General features: G+C 48.5%; 3 protein-coding genes across 3 annotated transcripts in view; 1 reads left to right on the top strand and 2 right to left on the bottom strand.

The window, feature by feature from the left end:
• Positions 1–1,772: 1,772 nt before the first annotated feature.
• Positions 1,773–5,156, bottom strand: Gpaa1 (glycosylphosphatidylinositol anchor attachment 1). The gene is made up of 12 exons (XM_075959628.1): positions 5,023–5,156; positions 4,582–4,761; positions 4,388–4,499; positions 4,023–4,170; positions 3,843–3,944; positions 3,568–3,764; positions 3,298–3,494; positions 3,060–3,213; positions 2,795–2,890; positions 2,472–2,662; positions 2,211–2,381; positions 1,773–2,092 (listed from the first exon to the last, which is right to left on the bottom strand). Exons 1-12 carry the CDS (start codon positions 5,094–5,096, stop codon positions 1,849–1,851), a joined length of 1,866 nt encoding a protein of 621 aa, XP_075815743.1. The 5' UTR covers positions 5,097–5,156; the 3' UTR covers positions 1,773–1,848.
• A 145-nt stretch (positions 5,157–5,301) lies between these two features.
• The window catches only part of Oplah (5-oxoprolinase, ATP-hydrolysing), a 28,992-nt gene continuing 16,548 nt past the window's right edge, over positions 5,302–17,745 (top strand). The window contains exon 1 of the mRNA XM_075959627.1: positions 5,302–5,438. The gene's annotated coding sequence lies outside the window, so the exon portion shown is untranslated. The remainder of the gene's footprint in view (positions 5,439–17,745) is intronic.
• Exosc4 (exosome component 4) lies at positions 6,463–8,288 on the bottom strand. Its single transcript, XM_075959632.1, has 3 exons — positions 8,040–8,288; positions 6,970–7,176; positions 6,463–6,863 (listed from the first exon to the last, which is right to left on the bottom strand). The coding sequence occupies exons 1-3, from the start codon at positions 8,208–8,210 to the stop codon at positions 6,504–6,506; spliced, it is 738 nt and encodes a 245-aa protein (XP_075815747.1). The 5' UTR covers positions 8,211–8,288; the 3' UTR covers positions 6,463–6,503.

Raw genomic sequence — 17,745 nt, 5'->3', positions numbered from 1 at the left:
GTTAGGATTACAGGCATGACATGTTTTGACAGTGTTTTCCTATGTTGCCCAAACTTGCCTCAAACTACAAGGGTCTTGTAATCCGCTTGCATTAAGGCCTTCCAAGTAGCTAGGACCATATGAATATATCATCTTGTCCACTGCACTGCTTCCCCTATTGTTTGGCCTCAATCTCACGGTCACTCTGTTTTTGCACAGAAGAGGGTTAAGATTATTATAGCCATGTCACCATGCCTACACCTCACATTTTGAGGGAAAATGTATACATTAGTGAAAATCACGACAAATTTATACCTCCCAAACAAACGTTTATTTTACTGTTCAACATTCATGTAGATGAGAAACACTCTAGATATGTTCAGAACGCATGTGAAATGATGGTTTAGCTTTCTTCCTGTGTATGTTCCCTAAATAAATATATGTCCACTTGTGTTTTAAGTGACTGCTAACATTCTGTTAAAGACAGCTGAGGCCAAAACCAGCCAAAATGCAGGGAGGGGAATTTTGTACCAGATGACAGTTCAAAGACAAAAGGCACACAGACAAGGTTTCCTACGTAACTACATAGAGCAAGGCCTACGATGTACCCAGGATGTAGCACTCCTGAGGGCAGAGACTGGAAGCAAGCAGGGTTGGAGAAGGGCCTTAAGGGTAAGAAACTGGACTCAATTACAAGGCTACTTGCCACAATGGGTTCTCACACATTCCCTCTATATGTAATCCATAGGCCCCTGCCCAGGTAGTGTCCCAATGGTGTCCACAGGGGATCCCAAAGAAATTTTTATTTTTTATTTATTCTTCTCGCATACATTACATCCTGACTGCAATTTCCCCTCCATTATCTCCTCCCTAAAGAAACTTTAAAATTTAAAAAATTTTTTTGTGTATATAGCTATATGCATGTCACAGTGCACGAATGGTCAGAGGGAGCTGGCCCTCACTTTCCACCATGTGGGTCCCTAGGATCAAGTCAGGTTGTCAGACCAGCAGCAGTTGACTTTACCTACTGAACTTTGGCTCCAAGTGAAAAAGAATTTGAGAATCACAAAGGCCAAAAGGAACCAATATTGAGAAGCCAGGCCCCATCAGAGAGGCGTCCACAAGGGTCTGAGTGGACTCTCCAGCCTTCTTGGGTAGAGCAGCTGTGTAAGGCCCCACAGTTTCCGACACATCCGGACATCACCAATGACATCACATCATTCTTTCCTTCTTCCACAAAACGTACTACGGTTCCTTCTCAGGATTCTGTCCTGACCTGCCATCTTCTGTGCTGGCCTTAGTCTATTGTTTCTGGGTACTAGCCAGACTTCGAGTTCTGCCTCTAGTGGGCTCCTCACCTTGGCTTGTGCTAGTGTAAGTGGAGCCTGGTGTTCCTCCTACTCCATATATAGCCCACACTAAAATTCTAGCTTTGGCTGGAAACATGGCCTAAACCCCAAGCCTCCAGCTTGTCTTAACGCAGACCAAAGATGGTGCTGCGTGGTCTCTGGGTGCCTCAGTTCCTGTCAGACCCTCAAACCCTGGCTGCCACAAATTATTTCTAGCACAGCACTGAGGAGCACTGCACTGGTACCCGGGTACCCACCCTGCAGGACTGTGTGTGAAGGTGGGGGTGGCTCTGCACTTGAGGCTCTCCTCCAGATGCTGATGGGGCCAGGCTCCTACTCCAGCCATCAGGAGAGGAGCACTGGGGTGGCTCCTCCGGAGAGCTGAGGAGGAATGCCTAGCCAACTGCTAGGGTCTCTGAGTAGATAGAGGGCCAGGGTCCCAAAGAACAGAAACAGAGATCTTGTTTATTTCCCACGGAGGAGGTAGAACGGAGGCGTGGGGATCTCTGCTCCAGAGATCTTACTTCCAGAAGAGAACATTCCAGAAGAGCAGCCAGCAGGGATACAGACCCAAGGCCAGTATTGGGAAGAGGAGGGCGCCATAGGTGTAGTGCTCCAGCACGCCTTGGGCCAGTGCTGTCAGGAAGAGTTGCCAGCCCTCTGCCAGAGACAGCGGTACCTCCTGTAGTTCTCGCCACAGGAACAGGCTACCAAGGAGTGTGACTGCTGGGCTTGTCACCACCAGGAGGGCAGCATAGAGTGGCCTGGGAGGAAGGGCAACATTTAAGTACGATCATGGTGAAAGCCAAGAACTGAATGGATGAGGGTTAGCTCTGATGAGGGGTAAAGGTTCTGGTAGAGAAGAAGTTGATCAACACATACCGGGGTCCATGGGGCTTGGTGAGTGCAGCAGCCGGGACCATGGTGGCGGCCAGCAGGAAGCCCAGGGAGAAATTGGTGAGAGCGATGCAACCCAGCTGCAGGGCTAGGTAGATCAGGGCCACCAGCTTCAGTGCCATCCAGCCCCTGTCTGGGACCTGTGAGCTGACCACTCTACAAGGTGAGAAGTTCAAGGGTAATCCGGAAGCCATCTAAGTATCTGGCGGAGGGGGGCACCTCCCTCTGTCCAGCCCAGCTGCTCACCGGTGGGTGTTGTGTGGAAGGGCTAGGCCAGCCACATAAATCGCTAGCAGCGTCAACACGACAGCCTCAGCTTCAGCCACTGGAAAATGCTGAGCAGCTACATGTTGGCCCAGCACAGGTAGGACATAGAGGGCCAGACCCATGGCCTGAGAGATCAGTAGGGGTGCCATAAGCGAGGCCAGGCCCACGCCCTGCAGAGCACATAGGAACTTGGAGTTAGCCAAAAGCATAGGGGAGCCCCTCAAGGACTTGTGGGAACCCTCCAGCTGAGGCCATGTGGTACTTCAGAAACCAACTGTCACAGCAATGGAGTATAATATTACCTGTGCTGCCAAGGGTGGAGACCCAGGGCCAGGAGCCTTCCCAGCTTCCTCAGGGTTCACTCCTGCCTCATGTAACTGCATCCACAGCTCCAGGGCATGGGCCAAGTCAAGGACCCCAACAAGACATTTGATGGGATTTGCTAGATGGGAGATCACGGGCTCACTTCCCCACCCCCACAGCAGGATGAAGGACTATCCCCAGCTCATAGTTAGAGGGACTGGAGGCTGGCCGCAAGTGAGCAGAGAGAACGAGGGTAGAGGATATCTTGAGTCCAAGGACCAGGAGCAGGAAGCCAGCGGCAGGCATGTAGAGACCGATGGAGACGAAGCGGGAGAGGGCTGGCAGCAGGTAGAAGAAGAATGACTGGTGCAGGCGCTCCAAGAGGTGGTTGAGTTTGCGGAACATGCCCTCCAGAGCCCTGCGGAGCACAGCCAGGTCAGGATCAGCCATCCTCACCCCAGCTAGACTCTGCTTCATCATGGAGAGGGGTCCAGAGACTTACTTGCCCACTGCCACCAAATCATACTTGTATTGACGGAAGCTATTGATGCCACGCAGGGTCAGGGCCTCTACTCGGTACCTCAGGAAAAGGCCATGGGGGCCATGGGGCCGGCCAGAGGCCTGCCGCAGAACCATGAGTAGCAGGGTCTGCAGACCCTGCAATGGTCCTTCGAGTGATGTCCAGTCCTGGGGCTGCAGCTTTGGAGGTATGGGCACAGGATCAGAGTCACCCCTTACCACAGGCCCCATGCTCCCAAGCAGGTGGTCCCACCTTGCCCTGGAGTGTACATAACAGCCCCCCTTTCTGGCAGAAGGTCTGGAAGAGGTTGAGCAGGTCAAGGTTGGGCAGCTGACCATTGAGTCCCTCCACAGTCACATCGAGGCTGGTGACCACATCACTGCTTAGTTCCAGGGCCACAGCAGCCTGAATGGCTCCAGCCCTTCCCTGCAGGGGAGACGACTGTATGCCTGTAGGAGCAAGCAATGAGCACTAGTGAGGATAGCTGACACAGAGAGAGACCAGAGCCAGACTAGAGCAACCCTTACCTGTAACATTAATGTCATGGTAGGCTTCAAGCCAAGCCTCAGTGCCCAGAAGATCATGCTCTGTTACCAGGAAGATTATGTCTTTGGCCCAGTAGATCTGCCCTAGAGTCCAAAGGCAGGGTCAGCAGGGCCTGGGACATTGGTCAAACCCTCCCTGACCAGAGAGCCCCAGGGTCTCACCTCGGAAATGGGCAGCAAGTGCCAACAGCAGCCCCACAGCCTGGCTATTTGTGGAGTCTGGACCACAGGGCACAGTAAGTACCAGGGACTCGGTACTGGCAGCACGTGGGGCCCGCAGGATGCCATACACATTGGTACCTGACACCATCTGCATAAAGAGTGCGTGGGAATGGCTCAGTAGACCCTACACGGAACAGGCTGAAGTCTGCCTCCTTTCCTGGCACCACAATGCTCACCACCAGAGGTTTTCAGACCCTCCCTCCCACTGAGTTTCTTGGTTGCAGGGCACTTCAACAAGACACCCGACCCAGCCACCCTTCCTTCTAAAGTGCTTTTCTCCCGAGCACACCCCTTTCCCTCAATACATAGCGCTCGTGGGTCTCATCCGGAAAGGGCAGTTTGCGGTAGAAGCTCTGAGTGTAGACCTCCAGCCCTACGGATCGCATCGATCGCTCCAGCCAGGCCACTGGCAGAGACCTGGAGACACAAAGATAGCCTCTGAGCAGAGATCCCTGTCTCGGCTGCCCCTGAAGTCCCCAGCCCTCTACTAGGCACTCACCCCGACTTCTTACGGTGGGCAGCGAAATCCCGGGCAAAGTTCCGGGCGCGGTCTCCACCTACAAACTGCTCCTCTACCATGGTGGAGCCCATGGCGTTCTCCGACATGTAAGTGCGCTGGGTTAGCGGCGGGAAAGCCAGCGCCAAAAACCAGGCGATGCCAGCCACGTAGCTCAGCACGCTGAGAGAGAGCACAGAGGGGCGCGGGAATTAGCCCGACCTGGGACGCCCGCTCGTGGCTCCCATCACTTTCCCAGGGGGTCGACGACATGGCCCGAGCCATTAAGATCCCGAGCAGCTGTAGCAGGGATGGATCGGGACCAGAGTTCAGAGCTCAGGGTCTGAGTGATCCCTGCATAGAGCGGCTGGCCCCTGGAGTAGCCGCGAGCGGACCCTCAACAGCTCAGGTTCCCTTGAGTCCCGCCCCCTGGCCCGCCCTCACCAGAGCGGAGTGTTGAGGCGCAAGACGAAGCGGGCGAGCGCGCGCCGGCGCACCGGGTCCGACAGGAGACCCATGGCGGGGCGGGGTCTCCGCTCAGGCCGCCACCGGAGACCTCCGAGCGTGCACGGTTCCCGTCAGACCCGGCGCCCCGTGCAGCCCTACTTCCGGTCCCAGGATCCGTCACGCCACTACGCAGGGTAGTGGGAGAAACCGCTGGGAACCACGCTTTGCGCATGCTCAAACTGCAGAAGGCCGGACAGCTACAGGATGTGGTCACGACACAGGGCGGAACTGGAACCTGGGGCTATGGACCAGCTGGTGAGCAGCCTCTGAAAGGACAGGACCCTGGCAGAGCTGAAGATAGAGCAGCAATAGTGTGCTATCTCAGGAGTCTGAGAAGACGCTGTGTAACGCAGGTGGGTGGAGAATTTGAGCGACGGAAAGATAACTCAAATGTGGATGACTGTGTTCTCTGACAAGGGCCCCACGTGAACTGTCAGGCTTCGAACCAGTCCTATGGTTTGCCGGGCAATGGTGGCACACGCCTTCAATCCCAGCACTCGGGAAGCAGAGGCAGGGGGATCTCTGTGAGTTCGAGGCCAGCCTGGTCTACAGAGCGAGTGCCAGGATAGGCTCCAAAACTACAGAGAAACCATCTGGGGGGGGGGGCAGGGGGAGGACGACAGTGGGCTCACCTAAGTGGTGGATCCAGAATCAAGGTCAAGGTCAAATAAGGGCACTGGAAAGATGGTATACTACCACTGGCCACAGGGAAGGGAGTGGATTACAAACTGGAAAGCATATCGTTTTTGTCCAACCACGAGCCACCGGCATGGCATGGTGGATCAGTGGTCAGAAGATGGAGGGGTGAATGAAGGCAGTTTATCTAGAAGGGTGCAGAGGTAAGGGTCACAGCTAAGGACAGATGCCAAAGAGGCAGAAAGTGCTTGTTAACCTTTCAGAGTCCAAGGTAAGTGGCAGAAAAGGCCCAAGGAGATTCCTGAGGAAAGGAGACATCAGGCTAGTGGTTCTCAGCCTTCCTAATACTTCAACCCTTTAATACAGTTCCTCGTGTTATGATGACCCCAACCATAAAATTATTTTGTTGCTACTTCATCACCATAATTTTGCTAGTTATGATCTGTAATGAAGATATCTCATATTTGACCACCAAAGGAGTTGAAACCGACATGTCAAAAACTGCTGCATTAGTCTAGCCTTCCATCTCTATGATGGGCAACCACGGCCAGTCACGTTCCACCTCAGCCTGGTGCTCAGGTCCCAGATGGGCTGTGTGAACATACACATCCCTTAGCGTGAGGGCTTGGGCACTCTTGCTCGTCCTAGCACAGATGCTCTCTCCACTTAGGGACAGCAGTTCACACTCTGCTCTGCGGGGCTCTGAGCTATTCTGAAGGGCTGTACAATAAGGTGCGTTCAGCAGAGGAACAGGCTTTTATTCTGGATGGGGTTGTTGGCACTCAGTCCCCCAGTAAGATAGAGGCCTCCTGCACATGCTGCCGGACTACACGATCTAGCAGAGTGTGCACGTCTCGGGCTGCCTGGGCAGCAGCCTCCAGCACTTGTTCCAAGTGGTCTTCATGTAGCCTCGAATCCATCTCAAGCAGTGCAATCTGGCCCGAGGCTGGCAGCAGGGCCAGGGCTAGCTGGGGCCCTCCAGCTGCTTCCTCCACGTGGCTGAGGTCCGCTAGGGCTGTGCCATCAACAAAGCCAGCTGAACAGGCACATACAAAGTCCCGCATGGGTATCCCAGCATCCATCACTGCTAGCGTAGCTGCATTCACGCATGCTGCATAGGTTCCACCATCTGCTTGCAACACCTGCAGGGGCATCAGGACCTTAGACCCACATCTCAACCCACCTCATATCTGAGCCCCACCCCTTGTGCGGGGTGGGGGGTGGGGGGTGAGGCTGCAGGTAACTCACCTGCACATAGATGTCAATCTGAGAGCGTGGGTGCAGCTGTGTGAGGATGGCTGCCTCGAAGGTCTGGCGTAATTGCAGCCCCATCTCACAAGACTTCCGGTCCCCATGGGGCCTTCGCTTGCGCTCACCTGTGCTGAAGGTTGCTGAACTATACTGACAGTTCACTAGGGCCCGGTCAGGCAAGGCTCGAGACCGGGAGCCTCGGATCTGGAGGTGAAAAGAACGCATGAGCCAGGCCTACCTCCTGGGTCACACTCAATCCATTCTGAATGACTCAACCTTCCTGCTTCTCTTCCTCTCGTGTGCTTCAGAAAGCAGCTGCTACTCTTGCTTCCACATCCTAGCTGGAGGGAGGATTTTCAGTCTAAGCCATATATCGCTTTTGGCAGGCAACTCTTTGTTCTACAGTTGCTTCATTTCGTCCCAAATTATTCCTATTATGGCCACCGCATTTACAAACATCTGATCCGTGTCACCTACCAACTAACATTTTACTTACCTTCCAGAGGTTCTCCATTACATGTAAAAAAAAAAATCTCAGTGTCCCTGGGTCCTCACCCCTTTGGTAACCTCTCAACTTTATTTGATCTGTTGCCTCCCTCCCTACCAATCGTCGGCCCCCATGTGTTATATGCCTGACCGTCATCCTGGCTTCCGCCTAGAATGAACTCTCAAATGCTAATCAAACTGTACGATGTGCGTGTTTTGCTAGTCCGATACAGAACTGAGACAGCAATAAAGGCAGACAATTTCATCGAACGTCCCTGTCTTGGGAGTTTATGTTCCAGTAGAGAAACAAGCAACGTCGAAGACTCAGTAAAGTTGATGTAATTAGTAAATGCAGAAAAGCAAGGAAGAGTGTTGGTAGGGGGCCTGGGAGTTTTCTTCCCGCCAAGACGTCAGAATAGTAATTGAGCTGAGAGAAGAGGGAGTGAGTGGAGCTTCTCCAGGCCGGCTGAGGCACCTCGGAGATGATGAGAGCACCCATTGCGGGGAGGAGTTAAACCGTAAGGTTTAGGTCTACTCCCGCGACGTGCAGCCCCGAGCCCCGCGCCCGGCCGCTTACTCGCCTCGTGAGGTCCGTAGACTACCGCCAACGCCTTGGTATTGCCCTGTTCGATGTAAGCCGAGCCGTCAGCCTGCGCAAACACACCCATACGCGCTTGGATCTTGCGCAGCTCCCCCGCGCGCCGACCGTCTATCCGGTAACCCTGATCGGAGAGCAGCTCCAGCCCGGCCATGTTGTACGCTCCTCCCTCCGCCTCCGAGAGCACAACGCTAGCGACTCGGGCCTCTGGCACCTGCGGCTTCCGGCGGTCCGTTCCAGTTTCGGGCTCGGTGAACAACTTCCGTTGAACTCCTCCCCTTCCGGTTCGATACAGCTACGGATCGCGGCAGCGTCGGCTTCCTAGACGTCCGGTTAGGTCGTTCTGGGCCTGGAAACCGAAGGCCTGAGCCGAGCCGGTTTTTTTTCCAGCTTTTATGGGGTCGGCGAAGGGGGAAGGCCCTGAAGACGGGCTTCTCTTTGGACATCTTTGGTTTGTTGGAGGCTCTCATCCCAGCGGAGACAGTTTTTGGCCTTCTTTTTTTAATTGCATATCTTTATTTTTATTTTATGAATGTTTTACTTGGACTTATGTCTGTTCTCCATTTATGCGCCTCATCCCGTGGAGGTCAGAAGAAGGCATCAAGTTCCCTAGAACAGGAGTTACAGGCAGTTGTGAGCCACTTTATGAGTGCTGGGAATTGAACCTGGGTCCTTTGCATTTTTGGCTTTTCAACCGTGTAGTTTTTTTTACAGTGGTCAGTTTAAGCACTTTTTTTTGTGGTTGTTTGTGTTTTTTGTTTGTTTGCTTCTTTTTCGAGACAAAATTTCTCTCCTGGCTGCCTTGAAACTCACTCTGTAGACCAAGCTGCCTTCAAATTTACAGAGATCTGCCTGCCTCTGCCTTCCGAGTCTGGGATTAAAGGTGTGAGCCACGACCTCCTGGCCAAGCATAATTTTTTGTTATACACGTCATTATTTTCTTTGTGGAGTTGTTTTTAGTTTTCAGGTTTTTTTTTTCATTTGCTTGATTAAATCCATAACTTTCCCTCCCTTACCATGGCTAGCAAGTTTTCTCCACCTCATGACTGCAAGCACAAAACGCCCGCAATTGAATGTGCAGCTGTATAGCAGCTTCAGCTTCTGGAGTTCTAATTATTTTTTAAGATAGGATTGTCTAGTATTCACTTTCTTTGGAGTGTTTTTACTCACAAAATAAGAAACTCAAATAGTCCTGAGATTTTGTTGTTGCTTTTTGGAATGTTGATATGAATCTCAGTTTGTTTTGTTGTTATAATTGTTGCTTTTTTGAGCTTTTATGTATTTCGGTTGGCCTTGAACTGATAAGTCCTCCGACCAGAGCCTTCCTAGTGCTGTGATTATAGTTCCTGCCACAAAATCCAGCTTGGAGTTAATGTTTTTGTTGTCTGCTTCATACCCATGGGGGTAGGTAGAGCAGATTATATCCCTACCACGTCCTCTTGTATTGCCTGATGTGTCCCAGGGGCTTATAATTAAGGGACGCTGTTCCTAGTGAGGGGCTCATGAGTCTGGATTCTAAGTATGTTATCTTTTCTCACCCAGAGAAAATAATTTTGTGGTGGTTGTTTGTGGTGTGTATGTATGTTTTAAGATGATGTCTTGTTGTACTCCCAACTGGCTTAGAACCCAGAGATCCTGCTGCCTCTGTGTGCTTAGTGCTCCACCACACCTGGCAATTAAAGAAACATTTTTAGTTATTCATGTTCATGCTTGCACGTAGAGGTGAGAAGAGAACTTTGTGGAATCAATGTTTTTCTTTCACCTTTATATGGGTTCTGAAGATTGAACTTAGGTTGTCAGACTTGATGAGAGTGTCTTTTTTTAATAATTTATTTTAGATTCATTTTATGTGCATCAGTGTGAAGGTGTCAGATCCCCTGGAACTGGAGTGTCAGACAGTTGTGAGCTGCCATGTGGGTGCTGGGAATTGAACCCAGGTCCTCCGGAAGAGCGGTCAGTGCTCTTAACCACTGAGCCATCTCTCCAGCCCCGAGAGTGTCTTTATCCAGTGACTTATCTCCGTGTGCAGTATGACAGGGGCCTGAAGGGAAAGAATATTCAGTTCCCAAGGGTTAGAGTTAGAACATCACACCAGCCAGGTGTGGTGGCAAAAGCCTTTAGTCCCAGCACTTGGGAGGCAAAAGCAGGCAGGTTTTTGTGAGTTTGAGGCCAGCCTGGTCTACAGAGTGGGTTCTAGGACAGCCAGGGTTACACAGAAAAACTTGTCTCAAATAAAATAAACTAAAAATGAGCAGGACCCATATGGTGGAGAGAGAACTACTACTTACAGAGGCTGTCATCTAATGACCTCATCCCACACTGTGGCAGGCACATTAACTGCCCCTCCCCCAGATAATAAAATGTAAAAACCAAGTCTAGCAATAACTCATGGCTTATGTTTGGGAATGGGAGGGAAAGAACTCTTGAGAGTTGCAGGGCTGTAGCAGGTTTTTATCAACTCTGTCCCTAGAGAGACTGTAGGGGGCATGGTCCAATATCTGGGAACTAGAGCAGGTAGGGATCTCTGACCTAACAGTCTTGTTATTCTTGCATTTCTCGCTCTGTATGTTCCAATCTCTCATGTCAGTCCAGTCCATAGAAAGGATGCTGTGTCTACAAGAAGGAAAGAGAGAGCCTCTCCCCCGCCCACATCCGGCACCTCTCCTCATGGTACTGTTTCAGAATGGTCATGATCATTAGCAAGGAGCTCACCCTTTTCACCTGCAGCTCCCCATCATACAGCCCCGTTAGTGCATAAAGAAATGCATGTCACTACCCAACCTTCAAAATTAAAACAGTGAGCTGAGTATATATAGGAGTGTGAAGAGAGGATGGATGGGTCCCAAAGATGAACTTTCCAAGACACACAAAACCAGTGTGGGGACTTGGATCCCACACCTCAATGAGAGGACTGTCAACATTTTTCTACAAGGCAGCAGGTAAACTGGATCTTCTGTGTTGGGCTGGAGAAATAGTCTAAGGGACCCTAATACTAACAGTTCCAACACCCCCATTACAATGGTTGTACTTTCGTGATGTCTGGGCACCGGTTATAGGAGTCAGTCCCTGCTGATGCAGCTTGGCTGAGCCATCTTCAGCCTTGATCCTCAGCAGCTGGACTAAGCCACTCCCTTGTCCAGTAGCCCAGGTCTTCCTACCTGGGTGGCCCCAGCACCTGCTGTCCCTGTTGGGTTGGGGTTGTTTTTTTTTTTTGTGTCCTGCTGGTCCTTACCACAGATGACTATACTGAATTGCCTCAGCAAGTCCAAAGGCCTTCCCCACTGGGTGGTGCCAGCCTCAGCAACTTGGAACAGCCAGAATGATGCTGGTGTTCAGCCTAAGGAGTCCAGAGGAGGCTGGTGGCTGCTGCTGCTTCCAGAGTCCTCACCATGTCTCCTAGTAAGAGTGTCCTTTCACCCCTTAGGAACAAGGACCTCAACGTGGCTTCATCAGGTTCAGGGTCTGAGGCCACTCCTCTACCCCCCTCTGGCTTTGACCCCATACTCTAGCTGTAGAACACACATCTGGATAGATCGAGGGTTCAGGGACCTTATCAAGTTTCTTGTTGCTATAATCTAATGCCTGACAAAAAGCAGATTTGGGAGGAGGCTTTACTTTGACTTAGTTTGAGAGGATGATGTCCATCATGCAGGAAGGCGTCGTGGAGTTCATGTGGCAGGAGCAGGTGGCCAGAGAGCAGAGAAACACAGTTAGCGGTACTCATCCGGCTTCTTCCTTTTTTCTCTTTCTGTTTGGGGCCCCAGCACATGGGAAGGGGTACCCCATTTCAGGGCGAGTCTTCCCTTTTCAGGAATCCTCTCTGGAAATTCTCATCAGAAACACCACTGAAAATGTGCCTCTGCTGATTATACTTTGATTTATAAAAGATTTTTATATTTTTATTTCTCTATCTGTGGTGTGTGTGTGTGTGTGTGTGTGTATGAATATGCATTCCCTGGTGTCTTGAGAGTGCCCACAAAGGCCAGAAGAGGATATCGGGTCCCCTGCAGCTGGAGTTACGGACAATTGTGGCCACCAAGCATGGATGCTGGAAACTGAACTCTGGTTGTCTGCAAGAGCAGCCAGTACTTTTAACTCTCATCTCTCTAGGCCCCGGTCTAGGTTTTTTTTAATCTAACCAAGTTGAGTATCAAAATTAACCATCATGGGTCCTAACACTTACACAAATTTGAGGGCTGTGTTAAGGATGCAGTTTGCTGGGAGGTCTCAAAATTCAGGAGATAACTGTACTCCTCCTGGCTGAGGGCACTTAGATTGAAATCACAGCCAGCAAAGGGGAGAAGTTCATGGAGTCTTAAAGAATCTAGGTGCGAGCTTCCAGCGTCCTCTCGGATGGACTCATGCTGACACTTCATTCCCCCAACAAGTTGGGGCATCACGTGTTGAGATGCTTTCTGCCAGGGAGGTCCACGGAGACACAGCTGGGGTTTTAGTGCACAGCTGCACAGGCACGCTCTGCTGGCAGGCACCCAGATTCCCGACTCCCAGACAGAAAGCTGCTGTTCCGCAGGAGCTGTACAAACAGTTGAGTCACAGCAAGCCACTTTTACCAGGAAGTGGTGGGCATCTCACCAAAACTGCGTGCCCAGACACCAGCAGCCTTGAACATCCTGATGAGTTTTCTCAGGCCTGCTGTGTGGACTTTTTTTTTTAACCAGACCCTCTGAGATTAGGGAGAATTGAGAGTTGTAGATTCAGAATTAAGCAAAATAAAATCCAACATACAGTAAAACACTTAAGCTGACTGGGGCTGGCGAGATGGCTTAGCGGTAAGAGCACTTGCTGCTCTTGCAGAGGACCTGGGTTCAGTCCCCAGCACTCACATGGCAGCTCACAACTGTCTGTGAGTCCAGTTCCAGGTGCTCTAACACTCTCAGACAGACATACATGCAGACAGAACACCAATGCACATAAAATAAAAACCCAATGCTATCTAAGTGCCTAATGTACCACATCCCCCTACCCTTTTTAAATGTATGAGCTGACAGCCTCTGAAGACAATTCTTTTATGATGTCACCTTCTACACAGAGAATGTAACTTAATTTTCCTTCTAAAACATTTGATCATTATCTGTTGGTGTTTTGAGACAGGGTTTCATGTAGCCTGTGGTGGCCTCAAACTTGCTGATAGCTGAGGTGACCCTAATATTTATTCTTTCTTTTTGGTATAGTTTCATACATTTATACAATGAATTATGATCATACATCCCCAATATACAACAAACATGAATAATGGAAAAAGGAAAAAATAAAATTAAACATTCTAACACAGTCCAAACCAAAGACAGACTAATTTTTGCTTCCATGCTGAGGGATGATGAAAGCCAAACACTAAAATTCTTATCTTCTGTAATTAAGTATTATACTTTACAAAATGTTTCTGAGTCAAAGTGAAACACTGCACTTCATAATATACTCAAATCTAAGCTGATGCATCTCAGGCAGCTTTGTTGTCAAGGTATGATATATGTGTACAAAGTGTACATGGTGTGTGTGTGTGTGTAGAAACAGGACTACAGTGAAATCAGACATGACCCACAGTTTAAAAAGCTGAGATTTGGGGCTCACTCACTGATAAAGAATACTTGCTGCTCTTGCAGAAGACCTGGGTTTGAACCCCAGAACCCACATGGTGGCTCTCAACCATCCTTACCTCCAGTTCTAGGGGATCCAACACCCTCTTCTGACCTCCCTGGGCACTAGGCGTGCACGTGGTGCACAGTCATACATTTATATGCATAAATAAATGAATCTTTAAAAAATTAAAGAAAAACAAAGCTGAAGGCTGTATAAGTTGGTTGTGTCCAGGTAGAAGCTCTTACAGGTAAAATATTCTGTGTTTAGGACTTTGTTAAATTGGAAGAAACCTGGTAATGGATTTCTTTCACACATTGTACATACCAGTCAAGTGATTTAAGGGCGACCTGGGTTTTCTTGTCTGTGACTAATCCTCCATTCTTCTTGAATTACCAGTACCCATTAGCCAGTCTCATCAGCCCCTCATGTTATAACTTGCGCCAGAAGAAGGAAGCTGTGTTCCTAGATGCTGTTTCCCCATCAGAGCAAGCAGAGCAGCAGTTTATCAAGAAGCGACTGGTCTCATTGAGTCCAAACTAAGTGCACCCCAATATAACCTCATGAAGCAGGATCCCATGATCTGCAGATGGTTCCTTAAAGAAGGAACAGAAGTTCAAGGTCATCACTGGCTTCTTAATGAATTCAAATCCAACCTGGGATATTTGAAATATTGCCTCAAATTTTCTTTTCTCCAGACAGGGTCTCACTGTATAACTCTAACTCCGTAAGGAGACTAAGGTTGGCTTATAATTCACAGCGATCTGCCTGCTTCTGCCTTTCTCACAAGAGTCGGGAGTGAAGGCCTGTGTCCTCACCCCCAGCCAGGAGCTGGCTTTGTAGACTAGACTGGCTTTGAAATCACAGAGATCCACCCATATCTGCCTCTCAAATTCTGAGATTAAAGGCATGAGCTACCACGTCAGGCAAAACATATTTTTAAGAAAAATATTTTAAAATATGGCCCTATGAACCCTTTGTCAAGCCTCCAACCTGAAAAGAGTTGTTAGCCATTAGTTCTCACCTCTACAAAATCCTCAGACTGACCGGAGTATCCTGTCTGTACAAGTCCTCAGACTGAATGCTTTGAGCTCTTGTATCCTCCAACCTTATATTCTTCTCTCTGCCCACATATATCCCTTCCTGTCTCCACTTCCCTAGTGCTGGGATTAAAGGCATGCAACTCCCAAATACTGGGATTAAAGATGTGAGCCACCACCACGTGGCTCTGTTTCTCTTTTAGACTAGATCAATTTTGTATAGCCCAGGCTGGCCTTGAACTCACAGAGATCCACCTGCTTCTGTTTCTTGGAGTGCTGGGATTAAAGGTGTGCACCATCGCTGCCCGGCTTCTATAGTTAGCCAGTGACTTAGCTCAACTCTGATCTTCAGGCAAGCTTTGTTAGATCACAAACAAAATATTATCACATGTAGAAATGAATCCACACATGATTTTGTTGAGTAAAAGACAAACATAAGGGAGAGTATCCAGGTGGTAGTGGTACATGCCTTTAATCCCAGCAGTTGGGAGGCAGAGGTAGGCGAATCTCTGTGAGTTTGAGGCCAGCCTGGTCTACAGAACTAGTTCCAGGACAGCCAGGGCTACACAAAGAAACCCTGTCTCAAAAAAACAAAAACAAAAACTTCCCCCTTAACCATACCATGGAGGGTTATATAGTAAGTCTATACTGCTGATATATGTATTAATATGTAGAAGTGAGATGTAACCCCAAGTTTAAAGCAAAGGAGACAGATGTAAAATGAAGGCAGAGATGTCAACCCTTTTTCTGTTTTAAGTTCCCCTTTGGGTATCGGTAGGGCTAAGTGAAGAGTCTGTGCTTTTTAGCAAAACACCAGATACCAAAACAAAACAAAAATGGGGTGGATTGCTCTGAGTCTTTGTGGCATAGTCAACATATTTGGGAGCTCATAGCTGTCACTGGTATTCTGGTTGCTGGGGAGTGGGTACATACTACTGTGGGGGGAACAGCCTCCAGCAGCACAGGACTTTGAAGAGAAATGCATGGAGTCAGCCTGTGCTAGACTTTTCCATCTGGCGCCGGGGGGTGGGGTTAGAAAAAATATTCACACGCTCTCTTGATGGCTTCCTTCTTTCTTTCTTTCTTTCTTTCTTTCTTTCTTTCTTTCTTTCTTTCACTTTTTCATCTGTTAGTTTTATTTTATTTTTTTTAACATTTTTTCTTTTGTTTATTTATTAAAGATTTTTTTTTGTTTTTTGTTTTTCGAGGCAGGGTTTCTCTGTGGTTTTGGAGCCTGTCCTGGAACTAGCTCTTGTAGACCAGGCTGGTCTCGAACTCACAGAGATCCGCCTGCCTCTGCCTCCCGAGTGCTGGGATTAAAGGCGTGCGCCACCACCGCCCGGCTAAGATTTCTTTTTTTTTAATTCAACCTCTTTTTTATTTTTTTAAATTAATTTATTTATTATGTATACAGCATTCTGTCTGCATGTATCTCTGCAGGCCAGAAAAGGACACCAGCTCTCATTACAGATGGTTGTGAGCCACCATGTGATTGCTGGGAATCGAACCCAGGACCTTTGGAAGAGCAGGCAGTGCTCTTAACCTCTGAGCCATCTCTCCAGCCTTCCTTCTTTTTAAAAAAAATTTAATATTTATTTTATTGTGCATTTGGTATTTTGCCTGTATGAGGGTGAATTACAGACAGTTGTGAACTGCCACGTGGGTGCTGGGAATTGAACCAGGGTTCTCTGGAAGAGCAACCAATGCTCTTAACTGCTGAGCCATCTTTCTAACCCTGGTGGCTTCCTTCTTTATTCTCTGTTCTCTCAATGTTCTTTCTATGTTCTTTCTCTTTCTGTGTTCCTTCTGCTGTATATTTTTTTACAGCTTATGTATTCCAAGTTTTTCAGGCAATATAGGGATTACATCATGGTTCCATTCGGCTTTTCAAGTGAATGAATGCAATGAATAGGAAACAAACAGTAAAGATAGCATGTCTTCCATCTCCCTTACGTGGTTAAGCGTTTTACTTACTACAGCTGAAAAACAAATTAACCCAAGAACCCAAACTCATTCATATCCAAGCAACTTGTTATAAATTAACTGTGTGTGCATGCAAGGTATTTTTGTCAGGTCTTTTACTGGCAGGCTGCATTTTGCAGTTACAAAGAAAGGGGCAATTACTTTATTACTTATCTTGAAAGGTAATCTTATAAGGAATCTTAAAGGAATTACAAACCTAAACTTTTATATATGAAAAAGAATCAGCCAGATCTACTTTAAATCTTTAAGGTACATACCCATAGTTTGTTTTTTGTTTGTTGTTGTTTTATTTTTCGAGACAGGGTTTCTCTATGTAACAGCCCTAGCTGTCCTGGAACTAGCTCTTGTAGACCAGGCTGGCCTCAGACTCACCGAGATCCGCCTGCCTCTGCCTCCCGAGTGCTGGGATTAAAGGCGTGCGCCACTGCCACCCAGTGCATCAATAGTTTTTATAGTAGGAGATTGAGGGCAAAAATGGCTATAAGGAATTAATCATCACCTGGTCATTAACCAATCCTAGCAAGAAAGGTAGTCAGCCAATGATAATTGGGCTGCTTTGTTCTTGTTCCCTGACCTTAACACATTCTGAATTCAATTATGTGCCTTTCTAAAACTTTAGATTGTCTTCTTGGTTTTTTTCTAAACCTCCAAGCTATTTAACAAAAAATCTTAGTCTAACTTTGTTATTTTCAAAGCTTTGTTTCAGCCGCAACGCACTTTGAAACCTGTGAACATCTCCTAACATTAAGGTTAAAAGAATTTTAACCAGATGGGCTATTGGGACTCACTTGTTAATCATTAACTTGAGCCACAATCCATGCAGCTCCTTAGGTGAGACTCACGGGCCCTGGCTGTGAAACATTTCCATGTATTTATTTTCATTCATCAAAACTCTGTATAAGCTCTCGTTATCAAATTAGACAGTACAGTTTAGGGAGGGGTCATCCCCTTTTGACAGTCCACAGATAAAAATACCCAGTAGAATGGGATATTTCCAAGAGATAAACAGTATATTACAGGCAGTGGAGATCTCCCCACGTCCACTCACACCAGAGAAAGAGAGCTGCAGCA

Source organism: Microtus pennsylvanicus, chromosome 2 (genome assembly GCF_037038515.1).
Source record: "Microtus pennsylvanicus isolate mMicPen1 chromosome 2, mMicPen1.hap1, whole genome shotgun sequence".
In the NCBI taxonomy this organism is placed as follows: Eukaryota; Metazoa; Chordata; class Mammalia; order Rodentia; family Cricetidae; genus Microtus; species Microtus pennsylvanicus.
This window is presented reverse-complemented; position numbering and strand designations above follow the sequence as displayed.